This window comes from Melampsora larici-populina, assembly GCF_000204055.1.
Source record: "Melampsora larici-populina 98AG31 unplaced genomic scaffold MELLAscaffold_9, whole genome shotgun sequence".
NCBI lineage: Eukaryota > Fungi > Basidiomycota > Pucciniomycetes > Pucciniales > Melampsoraceae > Melampsora > Melampsora laricis-populina.
In genome coordinates, this window is record NW_006768773.1 from 1,162,837 (window position 1) to 1,189,626 (window position 26,790).

The 26,790-nt window shown below is 44.9% G+C and overlaps 6 protein-coding genes across 6 annotated transcripts; 3 read left to right on the top strand and 3 right to left on the bottom strand.

The window, feature by feature from the left end:
- Positions 1 to 3,900: 3,900 nt before the first annotated feature.
- MELLADRAFT_96386 (uncharacterized protein) lies at positions 3,901 to 6,008 on the bottom strand (the record flags this gene model as incomplete). Its single annotated transcript, XM_007407557.1, has 10 exons — positions 3,901 to 4,069; positions 4,134 to 4,246; positions 4,306 to 4,398; positions 4,461 to 4,541; positions 4,602 to 4,748; positions 4,815 to 4,952; positions 5,000 to 5,305; positions 5,369 to 5,715; positions 5,761 to 5,931; positions 6,005 to 6,008. The coding sequence occupies 10 exons, from the start codon at positions 6,006 to 6,008 to the stop codon at positions 3,901 to 3,903; spliced, it is 1,569 nt and encodes a 522-aa protein (XP_007407619.1).
- A 1,430-nt stretch (positions 6,009 to 7,438) lies between these two features.
- On the top strand, positions 7,439 to 8,487 carry MELLADRAFT_61364 (uncharacterized protein; the record flags this gene model as incomplete). The annotated part of the gene is made up of 4 exons (XM_007407415.1): positions 7,439 to 7,597; positions 7,620 to 7,801; positions 7,822 to 8,231; positions 8,390 to 8,487. The coding sequence occupies 4 exons, from the start codon at positions 7,439 to 7,441 to the stop codon at positions 8,485 to 8,487; spliced, it is 849 nt and encodes a 282-aa protein (XP_007407477.1).
- Positions 8,488 to 12,222: 3,735 nt separating this feature from the next.
- Positions 12,223 to 13,172, bottom strand: MELLADRAFT_96387 (uncharacterized protein; the record flags this gene model as incomplete). The annotated part of the gene is made up of 2 exons (XM_007407556.1): positions 12,223 to 12,762; positions 12,822 to 13,172. The coding sequence occupies 2 exons, from the start codon at positions 13,170 to 13,172 to the stop codon at positions 12,223 to 12,225; spliced, it is 891 nt and encodes a 296-aa protein (XP_007407618.1).
- Positions 13,173 to 14,538: 1,366 nt separating this feature from the next.
- Positions 14,539 to 19,333, bottom strand: MELLADRAFT_96388 (uncharacterized protein; the record flags this gene model as incomplete). Its single annotated transcript, XM_007407555.1, has 10 exons — positions 14,539 to 15,491; positions 15,554 to 16,552; positions 16,608 to 16,676; positions 16,759 to 16,818; positions 16,938 to 17,108; positions 17,212 to 17,349; positions 17,423 to 17,621; positions 17,754 to 18,883; positions 18,950 to 19,162; positions 19,234 to 19,333. The coding sequence occupies 10 exons, from the start codon at positions 19,331 to 19,333 to the stop codon at positions 14,539 to 14,541; spliced, it is 4,032 nt and encodes a 1,343-aa protein (XP_007407617.1).
- A 1,760-nt stretch (positions 19,334 to 21,093) lies between these two features.
- MELLADRAFT_96389 (uncharacterized protein) lies at positions 21,094 to 23,223 on the top strand (the record flags this gene model as incomplete). Its single annotated transcript, XM_007407416.1, has 4 exons — positions 21,094 to 21,109; positions 21,654 to 21,719; positions 21,794 to 22,677; positions 22,741 to 23,223. 4 exons carry the CDS (start codon positions 21,094 to 21,096, stop codon positions 23,221 to 23,223), a joined length of 1,449 nt encoding a protein of 482 aa, XP_007407478.1.
- A 1,104-nt stretch (positions 23,224 to 24,327) lies between these two features.
- MELLADRAFT_96390 (uncharacterized protein) lies at positions 24,328 to 25,207 on the top strand (the record flags this gene model as incomplete). Its single annotated transcript, XM_007407417.1, has 2 exons — positions 24,328 to 24,720; positions 24,782 to 25,207. 2 exons carry the CDS (start codon positions 24,328 to 24,330, stop codon positions 25,205 to 25,207), a joined length of 819 nt encoding a protein of 272 aa, XP_007407479.1.
- Between the last annotated feature and the right edge of the window lie 1,583 nt (positions 25,208 to 26,790).

Below are 26,790 nucleotides of genomic sequence, written 5' to 3' on the forward strand. Positions count from 1 at the left end.
AACTTGAGTCCTTTATGCAGAGGCTTAACATAGCAAGCAAAATTGAGTCCTGACATCAGACACCACATACAATCGAGTTTGATCCAAATTGTTTGATTAGAAACATTTGATAATTTCACATTACATATTGAAACACAATATTGGGTTTTGATGTTATGCTTCTTCACCTTCATGATAGCTGATTGGAACCCAAAGCCGGAAAAACAACTCCAAAAGACCATTCATCTACTTGAGGAATCCTTGTGATTCAATGATTTTTTGAGACTTCTTGTCAATCAGCTTCATGTGCCTGAGGAAGTTGTACAGAGAGCTTGTTGCTGTGAGCTTTGATGACAGCTCCTTTTAGCTTTTCTCACCTTTAAAAGGCAATTCTTTCATGGTAGATAGCTCTATCAATACAAACATAGAATAAATAACATACAAACACACCATTTTGGCTTTTGTCAATTTTTTTCATAAGAAAACACACCCGGCGCCCCAAGTGGCGCCTAGGTGTGAAAGAACCAAAAAAATGTGCCCTGGTGGGCCCACAAAAATATGAGTGCACCCACAACCTGACACTTGTCAGTAACAGAAAGGATGTTACATGAAGTTTAGTTGACAAACTCACACCAAGTCTTTGAGTCAGTGTATGTAGTCAATTTTTGGAATGATTTTGTCAAGCCAAAAAATAATTACAGCATGTATTACATATGATTCACACATCCATATGAGCACATGACTGGGCAAGCCTGTATGTACATGGTAGCCACCTATTCACTCAGCCTGCTGCACATATGTAGTGTGGGTGTCATGGCTCCGGTGTGCAGTGATAGATCCTTTTATGACAAATTGTACTCCTAATCATTTTGCCCTTCCCACTTGGGGAAGTTGAATGATGTTCACAGTGTAGGGGTTTGCTAGCTTCCCTCAAGCTGCCCTTTTGTTTTGATTATTCATTTTTCACTTAAAAGTGCTTTTGCTTTCATGTATCACACTACCAACCAAGTAGGTCCACTGAAAAGGATGTCTCTTACAACTTATTGTGGGTTTTCTTTCACCATGAGCTTCACTGCATATAGAAGTGGACAACTCAAGGGCAACTTGGGGTGAGCTAGCAAACCTATGGCAAACCTGGGGCAAACAATATTTGTGATTGAAGAAAGTCATAGACCTAGTCACCACAACTTTGCTCAAGTGTGGTTCACACTTAATGATCCCTGCAGTGATATTGACAACCCTTAAGAAACCTAATTACATGTACCAAGGCTTAGAAAACGTGTGCAACATGTAATATCATATCTAAAAACACTCAGTGCATATACATGTACACTCAAAACCACATAGGGGTATGACCCGGCCCAGGCCCTGACCACCCAAGCCTGTCCAATGATTGCTTGGAAGCAAGTGGTACACACCCCAGGTCAGCTGAGTTTGGCTTGCGGAGCCCCAGGAGCACTGCCATGGTCAGGATGGGGGCTCAAAAAAAATAATGCGCCAAGGCGCACCTAAAAATCTTGAAAACAAGGTGGGCGCGCCCAAAAGCCTGCATGCCTCATAGTGAGAAAGTGGGGGTTTCCTCGTGTTCATTTTCTTATAAAATCCATTTATGAATCAACTTCAATTAAGAATTGACCTTCAAACAATCCATCTTGTACCTTATCAGCAACAAATAGGTAGTTAAGGTTGGTTAAAATGCATCCCCTGAATTTTGTTTGCATTTTTTTGTGTTTTTTCACTTTTGCATGGTTGAAGGCCGCACCTAACGCACCCATTTTTCACAAAAACACGCCAGGGCACACCTTGTTTTTCTAAGCTGCACCCCCATCCTGACGCCATGGGCCCAGGGCTGGCCCTGAATTTTTTGGTCCTATCCCTTCAATACAGGCCCTGGTCTGACTGAAGATGCAACCGGGCCTTTCCAGGGCCAGGCAGTGCCCTGGGTCCGGCCACTTTGCGCTAGGCTGGGTCATAGCCCTAAAATTACATGTAATATGTAATAAAACACCAATTTCACCTCTCAACTCAGTGTCAAGAGTTGAAATGCTTATACTAAATGATATACTTAACCCATATATTTCATTATGTATAATTAATAATGCTAATAATGCTAATAATGATTAATAATCGAACCTTGAACCATTATAATGATATGACCAAATATCACTACTAGTACAGTTAGGTTTAGAGAGGAGAGTATATAAACCCCCCCTCTCTTAGCCTTCAAGCAGATTCCCCAAGCAATCATCACACCATAATTCTACAGAACAAAATTAAAGCTCTATTGAAGCAACATCAAGAGTCTTATAGATATAAGACTAATGATAACTTCAGAATTACAAAAGAATGACTGTAACATCCTCAGAGTCCTTTGGGTTGATGATTTCTCTGGTCATGTTGTACACGTCCCCACACCTAGGATTTGTAATCATTGGGTTTGCGACAGGCCCCGGCCCCGCCACTGCAGAACTTGAATGGTTACGTAAACCACTTGGAGGGGACTGTACAAGAAGGATCTCTGGTTAATATTAGAGTTGCAAAATTCAAACTTAATCTGGTCTCACACATCCAATCTTGCAACGCTGGAATTGTGAGCCTACTAGTGTCTGTCTGGCTAGTAGAATCAATAAAAAGGAAGAACAGAAGGTTAAACAAACTTCTACTAGACTTGTGGGGATTACTATCCACGAGTTTGAGTGGGTAAAGACATGGGCGTAGGAGTTTACTTGCAATAAACAAGTAAAGACTCCAGTTAGATGACCTTTCAACAAAAGATTTACGCCTAGGGATTTTGGGTAATTGTTCTTATTTGCAACAATTAAAATAGAGCAACTGACGCGCAGTTCTCAAGCCTGAATTGAGTCACTTCTTGTACAAAGAATGATCAATAAAGGGGGTGTTAAAGTCTGTCATAACACCAGGAACTTTAAACTCTGACTAATAGAGGCTCCCTGTAGATTTAGAGTTTCTTATATTAGATGAATCCCTGATCTGATATAAGCCTTACTCAAGGACTACTTCCTTACACATAATTCCACAAAATGGATATTACAAAACTAGCTGATTATAGAGTCTAATCATATAGAAACAAGGTTTGGATGTGCACACAAATAGGTCATCAAGACACAAAGTTGAAGATTCAAGGTTGTAGAATCAAGCTTTTAAAGTTTGTAGATGTTAGACAAAGTTTAAAAGTTCTAGGAAGATGAATTAGCAATTTGTAAAGTTGTTGAATATTGATATGATGATTCAAAACTGGTGGGATCTTCAGGGTTTATATAGTCTGAAACCTGGGAATCTTTGGACTACAAGTGTGCACAAATTGTGGTTCTAAGGTTAGGTTAATTACAGTAACACAGTTACTATTGGGTTATAAGTATATTTCACTTGTTACATACATGTTACATCTGTGAAATATATGTACACCACGGAGGGGTCTGGACCGTCCAATGGCGGCTGTGGTGGACCGCCCACAGGCGGCCGTGGTGGACCGCCCACAGGCGGCCGTGGTGGACCGCCCACAGGCGGCCGATGGCTGCGACAGGTTGGGCCATCCACAGATGGTCCACACGTCCGCGGCCTGGTAGGCGTCCACAGGGCCGTCACCCAAAACGGCCCATGGGCAAGCGAAATGCGGACTGGATGCTGCCCGTGGACCGCCCATGGGGTTTTTTTGAAACAAAAAAAAGACCGAGGGCCCTCGGTCTTTGCATGCAAAGACCCGACCCTGTCTAAGAGCTCTCGCGGTTCACATATCAGAGACGTGAACCTCCTAAAAAGGTGACACACACGCATTGCAACTTTCTTTGACGGTACAAGATTGATGGTATTCAGGAAGTATCATATAGACGGAAACCCAAATACATAACATCTGCAGTTAATTTTAATCAATCAATGTTGTGATACATTATCACACCATCCTCATACTGCCGGATTTGCTGCTGCCAAGAGCGCAACGGGACCTTGTTCAGTGGCGGCAATGACGTCGGCTTCAGCTGGCAATCGCAACTCGACCTCGTCTCTCAACTCGTGAAAGAATGTATCGCCAGTGAAAGCCGTGCTGTCTTGATTATAGATAAGGTCATAGAACCTAACAAACGGCGAGAGTTTTTAACCACACAGGCCGTGCCCAAGATGGTGTCGAAGGAACTTACGCCAGGGTATAATCCGCGCCTCCAGCTCGGAGCCTCGCAAGCTGCTGATCGACGTTGGACCAGATGGAGCTGGAACCTCGTCCTCTTTGATAGATGCGAGCTGCTTCGCGACGCTACAAAGACAGCGCTTTTCAGGTGCCACTCATAATTCAGATAGTAAAATGAGTCGTACCAGATATGCCGCCCGGGCTCGCATGTGAGAAGTGCTCGCCACCCAAAGTGCTTCCTTGTTACAACCTGCAAGGGTATCACAGGTCTGTGCAATCTGAGATAGAAAAGGTAGTCAGACATCCTTCATGTGTCTCTGTCCGAGCGCATGCCACTCACTCGAAACATCAAAGTCTTGATATTGGGCACGGCTTGGTCAAAAACTTCTCCAGTCTTGGGATCGTGAATTCCTGACAAGAGCTGGAACATATCATAGAAACATTAAGTGAGTGAGCTGGAACGGTGACAACGGATACTCACCGTGTGATGTAACTTTTCCCTGGCATGTTTGCAAACGTTTTTAATGGCTGAATTGTAATGTCTAGTGCCTTCAACATCCTCGACACCTTGAAATTGAACTGGAAGATGTTGAGTGGTCCACTGAACTCCTTGATCAAGGACGGCGACCTAAAGCGGTAATGGCATTCAGTGTGTCAGTCCTGATGATGAATATATACATGAAATTTGACTCACTTTGATCTTGTTGAAGAGGGAGTTAGCCAACAAGTCGCCCTTGGGCGACTTGAGGGCCGTGTAGCTCTCCAAATCGTGGTTGCCTAGGAACTTCAACGCCATCGGGTTGATTAAGTTCTGCCAAGTTGATCTTTCAGCCTATGGCCATGGTTTAATAAGAAAGTTACTGATGTTAGAAAACTCACCAAGAGTTCAGATGACGCGGTCCAGCGTTCGCGCATGATCGGACGTCCTGGCACAACCGGAACCACTGGCACAACTGGCTGAGCCGCGGCCCCAGGGGTGACCAAGGTACCCAAGTGCTGAACACTCTCCGTGAGATCGAGGAGGTGGGTGTTTGCATCATCGACCTTCTTGGCCAAATTGGACAATTCTTCCACCTGATTGGCAAGGTTGGACACTGCCTCAACCTGATTCGAAAGCTTGGTAATCTCCATCAAGATACGCGCGTTAATGACGGTTTCAGCTATCATACGATTATCTCCCACCATCTAGTGATAACTCATAACATCAGCCGTGTAACTCATTAGGTGTAATACGGAGAGAGAACTCACCTCGCATTGGGCGCGAGCCATTGTGGCATGTTCGGCATCCAATCCAGCGGATTCCGCTATACCTTCAAAAAATTCCAAAGCTGAAGGTCCAAGTATGCGAGATTGGAGTCCATCTCCAACTTCTCCTGCACCTCGGTTGAGGAGGCCAATGCCAGCAGACATAGCCCCACCTCGTTGAGGTGTGTTACCCCGGCTCACTGGTGATCGAGATCGATCCCGGAGAGTGCGTGACGCTGAACGCAATCCAGGCGACATCGTGCCTCTCAAGGGAGCCCGCAAGCCCGTAAGGGTGTGACTGGCAGTTCTTGGAGCCAGGCCACCACGTTCAGTGGTGGCGCGGTTAAGCCCTTAAAGCAAGAAGAAGGAAAAAAAAGACATTGAAGTCAAAAAACCCAGGTTGAGACGTCGGGGAACGTGGATTTGCAAAAGAGCAGCGCTATTCGCACCAGCATTATTACGAAGCCCATCGTGGTTGTTCAGGCTGCTCAATGATCCTGACAATGAGTTTGAGGATTGACTTCGGCCAAGGCTCGGTGAGCCACCTGGTTGGACTTGATTATTGCCTGAATGACACGCTATGGATAATGAGAAGAAATGATAGGAAGCGTGGAATGATGAAAATAAGCCAGTACTTACTCATACTAAGAGATAAGTCACGGTTCTGCAAGTTGAAGATTTGTTAACGGTGGTGTTGAAATCAAGGAAGTAAGATGTGATGATAATCAGAAAACAAGAAGTTGAGGTTGGGTGCTGCAGTTGGGGGGTATTCGGAGTGGGTTTGCAAGAAGCACTGGGGGTCTTGTTCGGTGGACAAGACCTAATCAACGCAAGAGAGCTGCGCATCTTGACAGGCCCCACGGCATGGTTGGAATGACCGTGGTTCTGAGCTACTTGTGGTCTTGCGATCGTGCTTACACTGCATTGAGCATCTCTGAACTTGGGACAACTTCGACATCCGCTCCCAAAATGGACACCTTACAAGGACGCACTTTGGCCTCTGACAGCCGACGCCGTATGATCTAGTAAGTAGGATTGGCTCAGCTTCTCTGCATTGAGGTATTACGTGGCCAACCTTGCTTGATTTCACCAAGCGAGGAGGAGGATCCAAATACTTTCATAGTGCCGGATTCCCAACCGCCATCGCCATCACATGTCACCGCCGGTTCTTCTCCAAACCTTACCTCCTCAACCCCGAGCGGAGATTATCAAGAGGATCGATCACTTTCACCTGGTTTGTACTGTTGGCACGCTATCAATGTGATGTGGTACTCATGGTTGGGTTGGGTCAGAATTCTGGCCAGTTCCGCCGCCAACGGATGGGAGCAACAGCGACATGGAATCAGTGTATAGGCCAGGTTGGTATGGTCCATCCTTTGTTTGAGCGAGCAAGTCATTGATTTGAGTGCCTTGCCTTTTAGATATCAAAATCAAGGCGGTCGGTGTTATAGGGGGGGTTCTCAATTACACTGCCCTTCAGCACTTCATCCAGAAATCAACCTTGGGTGAATACCTCCGCTACGCAAAATTTACGGTGGCCAAAATCGCACGTATTCATCCCATTCTGATGGCTCATGGAATCAATAACTTTCATTTTTTCTTGTTTGTTGAGCATATCCATGCCGAAAAACTTTGTTCTTGGGGTATACCGTATGGCGACAGCATGACCCTCCTTATCAATGCTGAAGCATACTATGGTTCCCTTTTTATTAGATATGATATGTAGTTTGGGTGGTAAGTCCACATCAATGTATTTCATTCATTTGTTGCTTTCCATCACGCATATGACCGTGATGGATATCAAGGAAATCGAATTTGTCATGTGATGTGAATGCAACAATATGAATGACCCACCGAACCTTATGCACTGATATCTTGTAAATCTCAGTGGGCTCCGCCAATTAATGCCGTGTAACCCAAAAGATCTTTTTTCTCATATTTAACCTGCACTGTTCCAAGTCCCATTGAACCATTTGCCAACGTCTGCTCCATCCATCATATCAGACCTTTCCATATCATCTCTTCCTCATCTCCTTTCCGGCCTCATTAGGATCTGTCACCTCACGGCTCATAATGGAATCCATTGAACCACAAGCTGTTACTAGTCATCATGTCGTACAATCAGAACAAGAAGCCTCTGAAGTAGTAGAAGCCCCTCTCAGCAATTTCACGGAGGGCAACCAGTCTCCCTCCACCAATGAGATGGATCATAACCACTCCGATGGCGACAATGTCAGTCTCACTTCGTACCAAGAGAGGCGTGCTCAAGCAGACCAGCATCGAGACGAACAGTATGAAGCCTGGCTTGCGACTAGGAACAATTCATTTTACTGAGACGCCATCCGCCGTGCCGTCGACAAAGGCATTCAAGAGGCCAACGAATACCAAATTCGACGGGTCCGACAAATGCTCGATCAAACCATGGGAATCACCCCAGTACGATCCACCTTTGCCAGGTTGGACGAGCACAATCGTGACGTCGATGCGTGGATCGTTAATGTCAATCAACTTATCGAAGACCTCACCCACGCTGAGCTTTATTTAATGAAGCCAAAACCGGCCAAAAACGACGTAGTTCAAATCATGACGGATCAGGTGGCCCTCGCGATAATGAAAGGCTCTGTAGGCGTTCATTACTTCGGGGTGATCAACCTGGCCTTACATGCCCATGATGCGCTTGAGCAGCTCACTTTGTACATTGAGCAAGAGGTTGGTGATTATCGGGTTCCATATGTCCCCAAAGAATGCATGCTGACTTGGTTTGCAACCTTTCCGAAAACAGCCTGGTCATCGCGATGTGTTGAAAACTCGTGCGCGGATGGCTTGGATCCATGCAACCATCAAGCCTTATTAGGTTATCCTAAAGGTGCGTTTTGTTTTACTTACCGGATTTCAATACGTAGATATTGATTATTTTGATTGCATCCACTTGATTTCAAGGCCTCCTCTGATTGGACCTTTCGGCCACATCTCGCGCAGGCCTTGCGATAACGGTTCTAACGCCACGGTGATGCTATTTTACAGATCATCAAGGATTAAGGGTTTCTCAATCACACAATATCATGTGGCATGCAATTTCTAAAGATGCTAAGCCTAATCTCCTGTGGTGTCAAAGCATATGATTCAATTGTATTTGGTTATTCGTGTATCTTTGTGGCTGGTAATGATAACGGATAGCTTCAACAGCTATCGGTCACATCATCAAACTGCCCGTGCCCCTTCCATTAGTCCCACTTAGCCACCTCTCATATTTGAAAAAATTTCACAAAGTGAGACATTGTGAATCTCTTTTTGACCGCTTTCGTGCAGTCCACAATATCTTTTCAGTTTTTAATAGTTTTCATTGCATGAACTTTTAAAAAGTGAAGGCATGCATATCACATATATACGTCAATATGTACCAAGTACATATGAAATGTTCTTCACCATCCATATTTCACCACGTTATGCCTCCTCACCTCGCGTCCTTTTGCCCCTTTGCGCAAGACGAGCCCCCTCGGCTTTCCAAGCCTCAACCCCGCGTGCGATAGCATCCTTCCAATCAGCCAGAGTGACTTGATTGAAATTATAGTCCGAAACTTCACGATGGATTTCGCCGGAGTAGTGCGCGGCAGAGTTCATAACATAGGAATTAAACTCCTTGTGCTTTATCGTGTAATGCTTCTTGGACAAAGCTTTCCGCTCAATCATGATAGCTTGTGTGGAGGCCACTGCGCAATGTGCCTCATGGCAATTGTGCTGCACATTCAACACTCGGTCAAGTTCCTGTCGCGCATCAACATTAGGAGCCATTGAAAATAGGTGTAAGTGATGTGGTGAGTGGCTTACCATGACATTCACTGACTTCATATTGTTAGTCAACACCATTTCGCGCATTGCATAAAATGGTACCAGTCGCCCTTTCACACACATATTCACCACAATTTGAGCCTTCTTGTCAGACAGGTTCTCAGGGCGCCAAATGGATTGTACTTGGCAGAATCCACGATCTGTATTGAGCTGTCCACATATATCTCAGCCCGAGTAACAGCCATCACAGCCCCCATCTACTGGGCTCTGGCAGGCCAGAGCCTACCACTTACTCCATGAAAGATTCATGAAAGATTCATAAAAGATTCATGAAAGATTCAGAAAGGGTGCAACAAAGCTTCACTATGTATTCAATAAAGCTTCAATGTAACTTCAGCTGGATATACGATCCAGCACAAGTGACATGGATTCATCTCATATCAAGAAATCAATCATGGGCTCAGGTTATGTTTTTTTCTTATACAAAAGCTTATCTCAAATTAAAATAACCACATAAAAGGTGTCATGTCTAGAATATATTACAACTTCAACATACACATTTATCTCACTCCATATCCATTGCATCTTTGACATGGCTATCTTGCACAAATCCCTACCAGTGGATATGAAAAAAATTAGTATACAGAAACGCACTGAGTCTCTTCAACCACTCACAATATTTGCTAAGCCAACAATTGAAAGTGTTGCGTTATGGATATCAAATGTACCAGTGGGGTTCTTCATGACAACTAGCTGTCCAATTATGTCCTTGACTTGAATTACATGATATTCCTCATGTGAATCATAAACAACAGTAGCGTTCAGTAAGTCGGGCAAGGAAGAGTACGGATTCTTGTGCTGGTCTTGATGACTCAGGGACTTGAGTGAATGTACAACAAGCAGTGGTGTGGGGAGGTTGTTGAGCCGGACTATTTCAGTGATACATCCAGTCCATCTTTGAGAGTTCAGGGCATATGTAATGTAGCTATTCCCAGGTGTTGTCTTGTGAGTGCTGTGCGCCTTGTTAAAGATCTTGATGGATGAGGTAACATCAAATTTTGAATTGAAGGTGTGACCTGCCTCAAGATGATTGAAACGCTGGAGTGCTTGAAAGCCTGCAGGACTGAGCTTCTTGACAGTCCACCTTGACTGGCGGTTCCTTTGGAGGTAATCTCGGAGGATTGGATCCGCCTCCATGGCAGAATGACTATTGTTAATTGTTGCTCTGAAGAATGCCCGTCTGGCGTGTTGGTGAAGTAATGTCTCACCCTGTCCTTCTGAAGTGTCAAAGACCGGAATCAGCTGATTTTAAGTGATCAACAGAGGGACAAAAAAGACTGACGGATATTTCCGTTCTTTGCTGTCTGAACCAGGCTTCCAATTATCCTCTCACCAGACCAGCTAGCAGTATAAGCTGGTGGCCCAAGCCTTGCTGAGATTTCGCCAATATGTTCTGCAAAATGCAAGTTAGGTTTTTTCTTGATATGTGGCCAGCCATCGCCAAGGGCGGTTTGATAGCCATGAACCAAATTACCAATCTTTTCACCATCGCCTTGGTGAAAACTGCGCAAAGTACATATGTTGCCAATTTGAATGAGTTGCAGCAGGCTGGCAAGGATCTTGGCTGAAGTGGTGCCAGCTTCGCCATTAAGAAAGTGAGGGACCCAAGCAAGTACAATGTAGACTTTGTATAAAGAATGCCACTCTGCTGCTTTGGGAGTCCCAGCACTTGCCATACCAAAGGTACCCTGGGGTTTGGTAAGCCAAGAGGGGGCTTGGGCGTTTTTGATGCATCGCTGGAGCAGATCGAGCTCATAAGATGTGATTTCTGGAACAATCACAGGTATTGGTAGGGGTGGAGGTGGTGATGGTGATGGGGTCCGGCTTGCTTTCTTTTTACCCTTGATTGTACCATCTGATCCAGCAGAAGAAGACCCTTGGTCGTGGAGATTGGATGCTGCTGATCGTGTTCCGTAGGAATGTTGTGATGCTGGTTTGAGCGGAGGAGCTGAAGCTGACGGGCCTGGTCGATCAGGAGTTGCAGTACTGGCTGTTGGTGGCTTAGGTAGCTGAACATTGTACATTCTTTTACTGAATTCCATTTTGTCCTTTTCAGCTTCCAGAGCCTTGCCTGCCACTGGCACTTTTAAATAATTTGTGGAAAAGTCTTTGAAGAGGCCAAGGAAGATGTTGTGCATAATATCGACAGTGTAGAATTCAACAGACTTCCAATAAGGCAGCTCGTGAAGGACAGTATATCTTACTCCATTGCTGCCGGTAAGTTCATTTTGATCATAGGCAGTGGTGGCCTGTTCCCATGCTTGTGCTTGAAGTTTTACCTCTGTTGAGGTTCGGTGAGGACATTTAGGTGCTGGAAATTGGGAGTGATATATTCTGTCTGTAATTTGACAGAGTGAACAAAAGTGTCTGGAAGAGTGTGCGGTGAAGGCGGTGACCTTTTTCATGGCTGGGACGTCCCCATGGATGGGCCAGATGGCTGCATGAATGGTTCGGCCGACTACAGGATGTTTTGAGGTGGAACTAAAGCTGATGCCTTGCCAAAACTCTTTCATCTCTTCAACCAGAGGCTTGAGGAAGTGATTCATTTCTGTTGTGGAGGGTTCTGAGGGACCTGGCATGATCGCGTAAAGGCAGATATTCTCTCTTTTGTAACGTAAGGAAGGAGGCAAGTTGAAACAAGTGAGAAGCATGACACCAACAGAGGTCTTGACTCTAGCTTCTTTGCCGTTTGGATTGAACCAGTCACACCACAGTCCAAAAACAAGGTTCCCCGATTTTGCAGTGAAGACTGAGCCTGACTTTCGGAAGGTTTTCCATAGGCTGCCATCCCATATATCATCCATTTGGTGATTGGATGGTGGGGTGCGGTTGAGAGAGGCATCCAAGGCCGTTTCGAAAGCGGAAAACTTGAGCATCTTGCCAAGCCATGACTGGACAGACTGATAAAAAAATAGTCTAGATGGTTTTTGAATTTGTTTACCAGAGGGTGTTTCATAAAGTGGTTGATCACAAGATTTTCGTTTTTCTTTAGATGTCTTTGAGGTGAATCAAGGATGATTGCACAGTTGATTCATGTTGATTTGGTCTATTGGTAGTACAGGATGCAGAGCACAGCAGAATGGACAACAGATTTTGCTCTGTATGGTGGTATTGAGGTCGAATGTCTTTAAAAGTGTTGGGATCGTGCGAGGGATTTGGGTCCAAGGTGTTGTCTTGATGTTGGGATCCAACTGTTTGAGGTGCTCTTCTACACTATCTCGCGCGGTTTGAAGGCTTTGCCGGCAGGCATCTACACCAAGATTGTTGAAAAGGTGGTTCTTGGTGACCTTGAACATTTCTCTTAAACACATGGGGTGCTGTAAAAAGATTTTTGGGAGTGAAGGTGTGTTACTTGTATATGTGAGCTGTGTTCTTGAGGCCTTGGGTGCCGGAGGAACTGTGTTGCCCAAATCTGAGTCGTCACTATCTCTATCCTTGTCCAATTCTTCTCTAGCTCTTTTGTTGGGGCGGGTGGCGGCAACCGCCCCACCAATGGGGGGTAGTATTGCTGTACTTGTAGACGCTTGAGCTGATGCTAAGTTTGGAAGCTGATATCAAGTCGCAAGTCAGACAACTTGAAAACACATAGGGGGTGAATTGCACTCACATAGGACAACTGAGGTGCATAAATCCCTGATGAGGTACTGGCCATGGGTTGAACACCTGCAGGGGCTGAAGAATCACTGGGTGTGGGTTGACCTATTACAGGAGGTGCGGAAGTGCTGGGCGTCAGTTGAACAACCGCACTAGCTACGTTGGTGGCTGCACCAACCGCTTCAGGTTGCGCTGAAGGGTTACGTTGGAGGTGTCCAGGATATGATTGGCGGCTGAATATTTTGCCTTGATAGACCTTTCCTCTGTATTGAATAGTCTTTTGATTGCATCCCAATTCTGGGCAACTGCAGAGGAACTGGTTGCGGTCCAAAGCAACAGCATGATGTCCTAAAGTGATGGGCATTGATGATGGTCTGGATGTGAGAAATATCTGATTGTTGGATAAATGCTGAGTGTCCAGATTCAGACTGGGAAATGGGATATCACAAGACTAAGTCCTCACAACCACAGTGCCATGTAGGTGACATGTGGTGGTATGTGTGAGACACTAGTAGGTGGGCTAGGTTAGGGTTCATTGATCTTACATGTTATATTTTTGGAAGCCTAGAAGGGGCAAGAAACCTTGTACCTTGAATTGATCTTACATGTTATATTTTCAGAAGCCTAGAAGTGGCAGGAAACCTTGTACCTTGAAAGTAGCTAGCAAAGCAACTGGGATTTTGAGGGATAAAAGTGAACCAGGTTAAGTCTCACCTGGACTTAAACTGGTGAGAGTGATCAAGTGAGGTTAAATGGTTCACAATACTAGAACCAACAGTGTTTGTTTTAGTTTATATCTGTTTGGTTCATGCTTTGCAATCGGGGTAATTGCATGATTTATAAAAAACTTGAAACCCAAATTGGGTATGGGTATCCAAACCTAAAAACATGCTGTTAGGGTTGATTATATACAGATCCATATTCAACAGCCGGTTCATCTTTTTATTGGGTCAACAATATGCCACAAGTTCAGAAGACCAAATATGTCAAGTTTGGCTGGTTGTATCTCTTTCTTCTGTCATCTCACTTGTTTGTGTATGAAAGTATTTCACCACCTGAATTTTTCAGAAGCTTCTTAAAGAAGGCTGCACCCCCAGTGTGAGATATGGGGGTTAAAATCACTCTGTCATGAGTGATTTGTCATGATGCCATCAAAATTCTTTTATAGTACCGCAAACTCAGTTCAAGCCTCACTTGTGAACCAAGAATTCAAAAGGTGTATAGGCATGCCTTCTAAAAAAGGCTGCACCCCAGTGTGAGATTTAAATGTGAAATTCACTCTGTCATAAGTTGTTCTTTATGATACCATCAACATTCTTTTCTAGTACTGTGAACTCAGTTCAAGCCTCACCTGAAGGCTTGAGCTGGTTCACAGTACTAGGAAAGAATGCCAATGATATCATAAAAAAAATATGATGGCATTAAAATTCACAGGCAGGCAGGGAAACATGAGGTAGAACAACAAGAGACAAATAGAACAATAGAATTCATTCAAATCCCTAACCTTACACTTGAGATTTGAAAACAAGAGAACCTTTTGGTAAAACAAGATACAAGCAGAACAATAATTATTCAAATCCCTACCCTTACACTTGGGTTTGGAAAACAAGAAAACTTTTTTTTGATTGATGGAAGGTACATTTTGAGTTAATAGGAAGAAACATTACCAAGAGTTAAATAAATCCAGCACAACAAAATTTCAATTCAAGAGAAACAAATACATGACAAGGTTATTTTTTCTTTTTATTAAGATCTTTGCCAACTTCAATGTCCGGTAGGTCAAACAGACCGTCTTTATAAATCTCACCGCCAGAGAATTTTTGCCTATTCACACAAAAGTTATAAAGGTCTACTTCCAGCGCTTTGGCGAGCTGGAACTTGGACAATTCATGCTCATCCCATTCAACATCATTGAGGTTGGAGGGGTCAAAACCTGTGGGGAAAAAGATTTTTTCCATTGTTTCCAGGATGTACTTTTGGGTGTATTTCCAGATGGGTTCCTCAATCGGTGCTTGCCCATGCATCTCGTTAACTAGGACCAGGAAATGAGAGAGTTTCACAGGACCATATCGCCCTTTATCGTGCGGGAAAATCATGAGACCTTTTACACCAGACACTAGAAAAGCAACCAGAGGTCCAAGAACATGAGACGGGATGGAGCCTGTACCCAGTGTTTCGGTCATTGCCTCGTATTCTGAGAGGAGCTGGTCGTGTCTATCAGCTGGTGTTTGACTGAGATGCAAAGCATGGTGAAATTTTGCTTGTAGACTGGCAACGGCCTCAAAGACTGTGTAAAGACGATTGACCATCCCAGACATCACTTCCATACACTCTGCAACAGTTTGAGTTTGCTGCTTAGTCTCGTGAAGGCTTTTGAAGTGATGAGCAGCTTGAAGACACTGCCCGATGTTTTGGTTTGGAAATTGAACTTCAGGAAGAGTGTAGTCCACCGGAAGCTCGTTGGTGTCCATTCGGGCAAATGTAACAGCTGCAACTATCATCCGCACCGCCTGGTTTATCCGCTTTGCACCTGGACTGTAGAACAAACCCAGAATCTCGTGCACGTAGGAGGTTTGAGCTGTGGCATCCATGGTAGTTGCCAGCTCGTAGTCGGGTAAGGTGAAGTTGAAAATGTCGGGGCGATGCCACGGCGCTTCGCCAGCACTACGCACAAGGAGTGAGTCTGGAATAAATAAATGAAATCAGCATCAGTTGTCAATGGTAACAAATGAAAAAATTACTCACTGGGGTTTTTGGCAAGCCACTTGGTAACTGACAACTTGTTTTTCACCCCAAAAGCCTCTGCTTCCTGGACAGGGGGCTTGGCCGGCAAATTGATGCCTTGTTTGCGCCAAAAGAGCAAGTTGATCGCAGCCCGGTAAACTTGGGGTACATCTTGTGTCACAAGTTTGTTTGCCTCAATCGAAGCCGAAGTGAGACCAAAAAGAGGAGACTGAGCCATCATCCATAGGCCGGTAGGGGCAGGTTCCTGGACTGATTGAGGAACCTGCTCATCTTGAGAATGACCGGTTGAAGAGTCGAGTTTAGTTTTCTTCGGATCAGGAGTGACTTGCGAGTTGGCTTCAATAGGCCTTTTAAGAGGCATCAGAGTGGAGGTAGACTGAGAACTGGACTGTTGGGATGATGTTGATGGTTCGAGGAGCCGAGGGTCGACACCTGGAGGAGCAACTTGAGGAGGCTTGACTTTCCGTTTTAGGAGGGCAACAACACCTCTTAACTTTGCTTCGACAGACTGATCACAGTGAGCATCCCACCCCCGTAAAGCTCGAATAGGTGCAAGCCAATGTCGAAACAGGCCGTCGATACCGTATTGTCCTCGGTGAAGGGTTCGAGGGAGGACATCAGGACCAATTCGTGCATTCAAGATGACATCAACTTGATCCCAGAGTTCGTGGTCCTCGTAGGGCTCCTTCGGCCTGAAAGAATGCCTGAATAGCTCGTGGAATTCGCTGTCCCGTTCGGCAACAGGGAGCGTGGTCTTCTCGGCTAATGTCTCGATATCAGAGAGTACCGCTTCCAAAGAGTCAGGAATCGGTTTGGGATACGTTGTTGAAGGACTAGGTTGCCGAAGAGTAGGACTGGGCTGAGAATTGGTAGAGGCTGGATTGAATAGAGGCACACGAGTTGGGCTTGAGCGAGCAGGAGAATTGGAAGGTCCCGGAGCAACAGAAAGGATCTGTGCTGGTAGAGGTAGGTTGGAGGCGGGAGGGTTACCTGCACGCTCTATATTCAGCTATTAATCAATCAAAGGATCGAGAGATTTGAGATTTGAACGTACCAGGAGTCTTTCGAGAAGGGGTTGGAGGTAAATTTTCTTTGTCCTGATCCTTGTCAGGGGCTTTTTTCTCTATAATTACAGCAAATAAAGAAAGAAATTGTATGTTGGTCAGTAGATTGATCAATCACACATCAGGATTGAGAAAACATACCGGGAGTATTTTGAGAAGTAGTTTGAGGTGGATGGTCTTCGGCTTGTTCCTTGTCAGTACCTTGTTCCTCTATATGTGCAGCAGGTGTTGAAGAGTTTCACGAATCAAATGGAAAAATTGTACGTTGATAAGTATATTGATCAACCACATATGAGGATCAAAAGAAATCAAAGACATACCAGGTGGCTGTTGGGGAGTGGTTTGGGGTAGAGTTCCCAAATTGCCTTCGAGTGGATCCTCATCAGGATCAACAACCGTATCTTCATTAGAACCAGGATGAGGAGCACCGGCATTTGAAGTGGAAGTATTGCGTTGGTCTTCGGCTTGATCCTTGTCAGTACCTTGTTCCTCTATATATGCCGCAGGTGTTACGGAATTCATGAATTGAATAGAAAAATCGCATGTTGATCAGTAGATTGATCAATCACCGACGAGGAGATATGAAAGACATACCAGGAGGCTCTGGAGGAGAGGTTTGGGGTAGAGTTCCCGCATTTCCTTCGAGTGGATCCTCATCAGGATCAACAACCGTATCTTCATTAGAACCAGGATGAGGAGCACCGGCATTTGAAGTGGAAGTATTGGGTGGGTCTTGAATTAAATAAAAAGATGGTATGTTGATCAGTAGATTGATCAATCACAGATGAGGAGAAATCAGACATACCAGGAGGCTGTTGAGGAGTGGTTTGGGGTAGAGTTCCTGGATTTACGGTGGTTTCATTAAAACCAGGATGCGGAGCATGGGCATTCGCAGTGGAATTATTGCGTGACGTATCGCCGGGGTGAGTGGTACTGGGTAGAACAGCCTTTTTGAGGAGTACGAGAGCACCTCGTAACTTGGCTTCAAACGGCTTATCACAGGCCTCATCCCATCCACGGAGAGCTCGTGCTCGCACTAGCCAATGTCGAATCAATCCATCAATACCATAGCGGCCTAGACAAAGGGTTCGGGGGAGAACATCACTGCCAATTCATGCGTTCAAGTAGGGGTCAACCTGATCCCAGAGTTTGTCGTCTTCATAAGGCTCAGTGGGAAAAAAGGGTCCACGGAAGTAGTCATGGAACTCGCCGTCAGGTTGGCCGGCAGGTATATTTGAGGGTTCAAGAGCGATAGTCTCGATTTCAGAGAGTACCTCTTCCAAATAGGTGGGCATAGGGTTGAGCATAGGCGGTGGGTCTTCCATACATTCTGGCGGTGGGTCTTCCATACGTCCTTGGGCAGAGGGAGTTGGGGATGGGGAACGCTGAGGCTCTTGTTGGACCGTTCCAAAGGGCACCACTGACAACTTCAAAAGTTTCAGGAGCGCCTCAAAGCGATCCATCATCGCCATGGTGTCTGAAGCTGTCCAGCGAGGATCTCTTCTGACACCAGCAAACCAAGAAAATATGAGTTGATAGGCGTTGAATCCACTACGCAGGAACTCTCGACGGAATCTGTCCGATGGCATCGCGGTATCCCAAGCTTCAGTGACATAGTTGACTAGAGGGGAGTCGAGTGGTTGGTCTCGAGGTGGATGCTCGAATGGAGTGCGAAAGAATTTATAGAAGGTATTGGAATCGTCCTCTACCATGACAGGTATAGAAGATGGTGATCTGCTGTATTCCACGATGTTGTTAGATACCTTCGCGAATAAGGCATTGACGTTGGCGGCCGAGGTTGCTGGATTCGGAGTGTATACTGGGGGAGGAGAAAGAGATTTCGTAGCTCGACGAGGGGAACGTCGTCTCAAAGGGGGTCGGTAGTCGGCGGATCCAGAAGCAACCCTTGAGAGTTCACCCCTCTTCTTGGCCTCGCGCGGCAACTTGGGTCTGGGCTCAGGGGTGTTTGATCCAGACACTTTACGAGACTTCGAAGTCGATGTCTCGATTCCAGGGGGACGACGTAACTCCTTCGACGAGCCGGAGGTAGCCTCAGGAGAACCTTGCCTTTTGCCGAGGGAATTCGCCGAAGTCGATGTCTCAATTTCAGGAGGACGACGTAACTCCTTCGAAGAGCCGGAGGTAGGCTTAGGAGAAGCTTGAGGGGGAGCTCGTTGTTTGCCGAGGGAATTCGCCGAACGCTTGGGCGGGAGGATCACTTGCACCAAAGAGTCAGGATCGTTTTCGAATGTGCCATTCCTGAGCCCTAAAAAGAAAAGAAGCCAGGGTAAGCCAACGCAGACTGGTTGCAGCGATGTTAGGTATGACTCACGGTCTAGCTCCTCCTGTACTCGGTTGGCAGCCTCCTGGAATATATCGTATACCGATAACGAAATGTTCTTGTGTTTGATTTGTTGAGTGAGCCACCCGAGTTTCTCTTCTAGTATAGCCTCATATTGCTCCACCGTGACCCACGCAACCTCCCCTTTCCGAGTCTCTGCTTGGCTATTCCGAAGCGCAGGGGTTTGATGACGAGAGGTTTGATCTACGGTGAGAGGTATGTCAGCGTGAGATCGGTGCTCCGGATCAAAGATTGAAATGAAATGTAAGACTTACTAGATCGATTGAGAGGAGTGGTCGTGGGTGAAGGAGCCTGGGGAGCGGCGTCAGATTCGGACTCTTCCTCGGTTGAGTCTGCCTGGGATGGTTCGGACATGACCAAGGAATCTAGACAAGATATCAGAAAGTAAAGAATGATCAGCAAATGTTGTAATTCAATTCTGAGGTCGAAAGCATGGCGAAGGGAAAATACTTACAGTTGTGAAATGCAACAAGAAATCTGTGTGATGCTATGTATGTAGTGCACAATTTGATCGAGATTTATCGTGATCAACGTGAAGGGTATGGTGATTGGATTGAGTAAGTTAATCGAGATCCATGTGATCGACGTGATTGGGTTGGATGTGACTGAAATGAATCTTGAACAAAAGTGATCGACGTAGTTGAGTTGAATGATATGAATGGAAGGTATGTCGAAGAATCCTGATCGACGTAGTTGAGTTAAAAGGCGTGAGAATGGAATGAACGAGGTGAGAGAGGAAGAGATCGACACGATTGACGTAGTTGAGTTGAAAGGCGTGAGAATGGAATGAAGGAGATGAGAGACGAAGAGATCGACACGATCGACGTGGTTGAGTTCAGTAGCGTGGGAGTGAAACTTGTTTCACATGTCATGAATTTATATGGATGGATTTGGGGCCTCGGGTTTCTTGCGGCCCCGGGCACTCGAGGCCAGCAGGTGGCCTCCTGCATAGCTTCAACACGTGATTGGTTACAGCTGTATACATAATCTCCATCACGTGATATGTAACACATGTGTATAAGTGCCTATGTACACCTGTGTAGTATGTGTGTGTAACGTGACCCCGGGGCCAAGAATCACGAATTCGAGGCCAGCAGGAGGCCTCCTGCATACCTTCATCACATACACACATGTGTATGTAACAAGAGCCCGGGGCCATGAATTGCCAATTCGAGGCCAGCAGGAGGGCTCTTGCATACCTTCATCACCTGTTCTGCTACACATGTGTATGTAAGATGACCCCAGGGCCAAGAATTGCGATTTCGAGGCCAGCAGGAGGCCTCCTGCATACCTCCATCATGTGTACACATGTGTATGTAACAGAACCCCGGGGCCAAGAATTGTGATTTTGAGGCCAGCAGGAGGCCTCCTGCATACCTTCATCACGTGATATCCGTGACCTGTGTATGTAGGATTACGTAGCATGTGTATGTGTAAGTCATCCCATGGTCTCGGGTTTCTCAAAAGCCCCGGGTATTCAAGGCCAGCAGGAGGCCTCCTGCATACCTACATCACGTGATATCCGTGACATGTGTATGTAGTATTCATCATGTTGAGACCCGTGGGAGGCTTGGTGCATACCTCTGTCACGTGATTACTACGGAATATGTATGTACCAGTACTCCGGGACCAGGCGCAATCATTCCGTGGCCAGCAGGAGGCCTCCTGGGAAAGCTATGTTAAGTCTAGTAGTGACATGCACCCTTCACTGCAACCAACGTGGAGCAGATTATTCACAAAGCCAGCTTGTACAAGCCACAGGTTAAATGTAATATTTCCTATTCATCAATGTAGCACATACAGATCTTCATGTTGTGGCATGTGAATCAAGCAAATATGACTCTCACTAAATCATATTGTCAACCCTGACAGTATCTCTCAACCAACTTCAGTTAGTATCAGTTTGTTTGGCTACAGAGGTGGGTAAGCTGCCTCCCTTTGACTGGCACTACTGCCTTTGTCATCTTCAATCACAAAGGGAGTTTCTCATATATAACCTGTGCCCTCTTGGCTGACTTACCCAGCCACTTTCATCCTCTTTAAATTATTTTTCCATCATCAAAAGACCTCCACCACTGATTCATCAATATAATTCCCAATACACCCATACAATCATGAGCTCAGGAGAAGGTCAGCAGTACTGGTCTTTTCCAACTTGACAAATGACAATGGCTGACTTGTGGTTGATGTATATTTAAAACTTATTTCCTTCTCTCACGCTCATTTCTGGTACCTACTTCCTCATGATTCTTCTCATGAACTCAAATGTCCCCCATCTTTATAATCAAATTTGGGATGCTGTCATGACCTCACTACCTGGGATTTTTCACCTGTTGCTCTGGCTTGTCTTTTTGATATACATATCTCTGTCTCTTCCCTGGTACCGTCCAAATATACATATACATATGTTTGAATGGGTCCTTTTTTCCTTACTTTCTTATTGAATCCCAAACTCAATTCTTTCTCCGTCTGCCTCCAATCATTCCTATCTGACTTGGCTCTCATTGTTTGTGTATCTCTGTTCACTTTGACTTCTACCTTTTCCATCTGACATTTCTCACAATCATCCCTGCTTCATTTCCATGTCCCATCTATCTTTTGGCGCATCTTTTTTCTGAATGCATCCCCTCCCTCCCACCTGCTTGATGGTGATGATCATCTTACCACTGCCCAGCAGACGCCCCAGCAGGCGCCCCAGCAGGACCTGCACCCAGGGATCCACTGATGGATTGTCTTCATGGTTTGTTTTTGACCCACCTATCTATATATATTTGACAAGAGGGTGGTCAATAACATGTTCATTATTTCATTCAGGCCATCAAACAGAAGATGAAGGCTTGACTTTTGAGCAAACAGCTGCAGCCAAGTATCAGAGGATGCAGGATGGGCAGAAGAAGGCTGCTGACAGACAGCAAAAGGCTGAAGAATCACGCTTAAGAAAATCACCCAAAACTGCAGCTCCGCCAGGCCTCACTGCAGCTATTCATGAGTGGGCCAGGGCACTACTGGGCCTCCCCCGCCAGTCCACTTCCCCCTCCTCCTCTCAAGTTGATGTCAGTCAAATCACCAAGCACCACCTGCCAGCACCAGCCAAAATTACTGAAGTGGAAGCCTGGAATTCTCACAACAAGAATTGTGAGGACTTTATAGAGTACGAAATTAAACAAAAGATGGCTCAGAAGCTTGCCACCAACCCTAAAGCATCCAATACTTACAAAGCAGAGCTCAAGAAAATAGTCACCAAGGAGGTAGTTGCGGAATGGGCCAACAGGGCCCCTAAAAAAGGATTCATGTCCAGGGTTGCTCTTGCCACTACTTCTGTGCAGAGTTATGAACCAAGTAGATTAGCTCTAGCAGAAGCTTCTCTGGCCGCTGCCGGATTCCCACGTTTGACGCTCCAATGGAATAATACTATCAACACTCCTTGGAACTCGGCTGTACTCAACTGTCTTCTGGCGGCTTGGCTGGAGTGTTATAATGCCAGAGGAGTCCCTGCCTACTATGATATCCCACAGTCTGACGAAACCCCCAAGCTGGCCAAAGAAATCCTCACCAAGTGGCTAAGTGGCAAGCGCGCCAAATATAGTCAGGAGGAAAAAGACAAGGCACTCATAGCAACCCCGGGCGGAGCTGAAAAATATGCTAAGAAGGTGGTTGAATCTAAGGACAGGAAAGCTATGAAGGCCTTAAGGACAAAAGTAATGATTTCCGCTGCTTCTCTGATTCTGACTGAACTGAGAACTGACCAGTGAAAGCCTTAGGTTGCTCAATCACGCTTACAAGCCATTTCGAAACACATCAAAGGCTTCACAGACACCCATCAACTACTCCTAGTAATGGACGAAGTGCATTCAGACACTGAGACGGTCCCTGCAACCCCAGCAAAGCCGGCACATCGACGTCAAATCAAGCTAGCTTGGAGAAAGCCAGAGCTGGATCAATTGATTCACCTTGCTGACGAAATGGCCAGAAAGAACCCAGACTCAACAAAGGCCCAGAAGACCAATGCGGCCAAGTTTCAGGCAGCCAGGGCTGAATACTCACCTGCTGCTATCAATCCGGAAGACCAACTCCCACCACAGCGATTTCCCAAGTGCTTAATTAGAGAAGAATTTCTGAATCAACTTGGGGAGCTGGAAGTTGAGGGCCTGGAGTTGTCTGAGAAGCACATTGAGCTCCAAACCCTCAATGAGCATTTGATGAGAAAGGTTGGAAACAAGTACGCAATGGCAGTTGCCTCATAGGAATTTCCAAAGGTTATTCATTGAATCATATCAATTATTATCAAAAAAATCTGTTTTCTTTCAAGGTTCTGTGAAGGGTATTTTATAGAATCATCTCAATCATTATCAAATTATATTTCTCTTTTTTTTACTTGTATATTGGAAAAATCTCAGGAGGTGCAAAATGCTGAAAAAAAATCATCTCTTTCTTTGGTGTTGGACAAAAATATGTACAAAATATCATATCCTGTTTTATATTGAGTGTTTACTTGTTTCATATGTTTATTGGGTGTTGGGCTTAAATCTGTTCAAATTTTTTTATTGATTCTTTTATATATATTTTTTGTTGTTGAATCAAACGGTATCATAAGTTGAACAAAAAGACCTGTAAAAATGTCATTTCTTTCTTGTGCTTGTGTCAAAAAAAGTCAAACACTGAAACATATTTCTCATGTATGTCAAGACCTTGCCCATCCGTGCTTACCGCACCAAGTGGTTTTGACTTGTCCCCTAGTACATCTGCACAATATTTGAATCACATCTGAACTAGAACTACTGGATTCATCAAGGATACAAAGTGGGGTCAGAAGCCTGACACTTGATGTTTTTGAGAGTGTCACAGCTTGGAAATGTCCTCAACCAGTGCAGAAGCCTTTGGAAGAAGCAGGAAAGTAGGGGTAGAGGTATAAATGTGTCTCAGGCTGCACTCCTCTTTCGTGGCCTCCTCCTTCTTGACCATCACTTTCTCTTGTTTCATCAACATCACCTCAGATCATTCTCCATCAAATCAAACAAGGACAAATTGTAATCTTGTGTATCAACACACATTTAAATGGGTAGGACCTCTTCAGTTCTTCTGGTTCAAAAGCTGCAAACTCATGACTCCACTTTACGATCTCAGCATCTCCCACTCATAAACGCTCAAGTGGTTGGGTGAATGGAGCACCACCAAAGAGCCGCAAAGCAAAGAACAAGGCTCTGAGCGCTCACCTCCCCGGTCATAACCAGCCAATCTGTAAATCATATTCTGAATTTGCAAGATTTATACTTGGATACACCAAAACACACCAAGTTTATCCTGATTCACCTGGCGATGATCAACTTATGAATCTTCCAACTCTGACTATGGAAATGATCTTACAAGATACCTCAGTCTTCACCACCTATAATGCTTCAGCCCATTCAGTTAAATCTGATTGGTCACCGTTCAAGACTCTGCTCCTCAAAGACCTGGCGAATCATCAAATAGATGATAATTTCACCTTTGAATGGAAAGCGGACAATGGTGAAAAAAGTACATGGAATCAAACAATGATTTTTTTTACTGTAAAGCATTGGAAGTTTGCCAAAGCTGCTTCTGCTTTTGAGAATTTTGGACTGGATCAAGACAACCCTAATGACCTTGTCCAAGTTGGGATCATGACTCGCTGGGTGATTGGGCGGATTGAAGAAATCAAGAGAAGATTTCGAGATCCATCCAAGGTTGAACAAAGGACCCGGAGCAAAAAGAGAAGAGATGTAAGTCATGTTTATGCCTTTAGGCATTCTCCAGTCCGTTTCTGATAATATGTCTACTCAGCTCTGGAAATACCGTAAAGCCACTCTTCAGCAACATCTTCCGCAATTTCTTGACCTCCTACCCGATGCAGACTGCTGTTCTGATACAGAAGACGACCCACATCGACCCATCCAGAAGTCGATTTGTCCAGCATGGCGTAGCGTCAAGTATGGCAACTGGCTACATGAAGTGGACCGGCTATCCTATCAAGATCAATCCACTATCAAGCTGAGGATTCATCCCGCCCGCAGATTAGATACTAGGCGTCAAGAAGGCCATACAGTCAACCCCTTTGGAACTGTCTGTGCTAACCTTCCAGAAAACTGTTATGAAAGTGCTTTCTTGAAGCACTATGACCCCCTTGAAAAACTGGCCCTGGGGATATCACCCAGCTCTGCAAAACTTGATGATGCTCTGACTGCAATTGCTACACTTCTTCCCAATTGACTTCATATTAATTCAGGCTGCGTATTTTATCTATGATGTCATTATACAAGAACACACCACTGGTTCTTATGTGTCAGGTCTTTTCACCAAGTATAACTAATTTGAGAAGAATGTATGGCTAGGGGTTAGGGTTTGTGACTCATGTGACCACCATAAGCATATGTGCACATACCACAAGTTGGCCGCTGCAACTGTTTGCCTTATATACCATGTCTGATTTGACCACACAGTCTCCTGTTCCTCAGTTTCCTCTTTCATTATCACTTTGCCATGTGCATCTCCAAACTCCACATATGGCACCATCCATGGGTTCTACTTATCTTTTGTCACCTCTTTGTTCATCAAACACTGATCAGGGACTTGATCCATCCATGGACCTTCCTGTGTAATATTTATTACCGGAAATGCAGTCTGTTGTGGCGCATCGAAAAAACAAATCCAGGTCTTGTCAGGTGATCTTCAATGATTCTGATAAGAACTTGTTTTGGTTTTTCGACACGTCTGGAACAGACTGCAGTTCCGCTGATAGGTAAGATGCTGAAGGGTCCATGAAAGACACAAGTGCTTGATCAGAGTTTGATGGTTGACAAGGTGATAAGGCATCATCAGAACCCATTCCTTTTTTCCTCCCCTTGGTTTTTTGCCTCTCTCTCTACTTCAATTTTCAAGGAAAAATTTGGCTTGTAGAATGAAAAATGTGTCAGGACTTTTGACCGTTCAACTCACTTGTGAGCAATGTTATTCACCTGTTGGCTCAGGTGGTTGAATTGAGTGACAAAACATGTCTTTGTTGACCAAATACGTGTTTGTCACTCAACTCAATCACCTCAGTCAACACGTCAATAACTTTCCTCACAAGTTAGTTGAGTGAACAAAAATCGCAATGATACGTGCTTCATCAGAGTGTTCATCAAACTCTTGCTTGAGTGGTTATACTCCTATTATCCGGGGAACCTGTCCCCTGTTTTTGGAAGGATGAAGATGCACCACCAACTTGCCGTGCAGCAAGAATAACCAGCGGGATCTGTCCGTGAAACAAACTTCACAATGCGACAGATTCCGCTTGTTATTCTTGCTGCACAGTAAGCTGGTGGTGCATCTTCAACTTTCCAAAAACATGGGATAGGTTTTTCTGATGATGAGAGTATAATCATTTGAGTTTTGTAATTCAAATTGTACTCCCCCTTTGTGCCTTGACTTTCTTTCTAAATCAATTTTCATGGAAAACTTCTGCTTGTAGAACACAAAGGGTGTCAGGTCTTTTAATCAACTTTAGATCATTTGTGAGAAAAGTCATTGCCCTGTTGACTGAGGTGTTTGGGTTGATTTATTGATAGAGAGATATACATCCTTTGCCTTTCGTGCTGCGCTTAACAGTCTAGCAATTTTACGAGGGTAGTGGGACTTGCGTCCTACTGCACCTGTCTTTAGAATGCCAATCTCTTCTGCCGCTTTCGTCAACAGGTCAATGACTTTGCTCCCAAGTTAGTTGAGTGAACAAAGATTTGTAATGATAATGTCCATCATTTACTAAAATCTCAAAAGAACTTACCCTTTAAGCAAGTTCCTGAATGATTATAAAA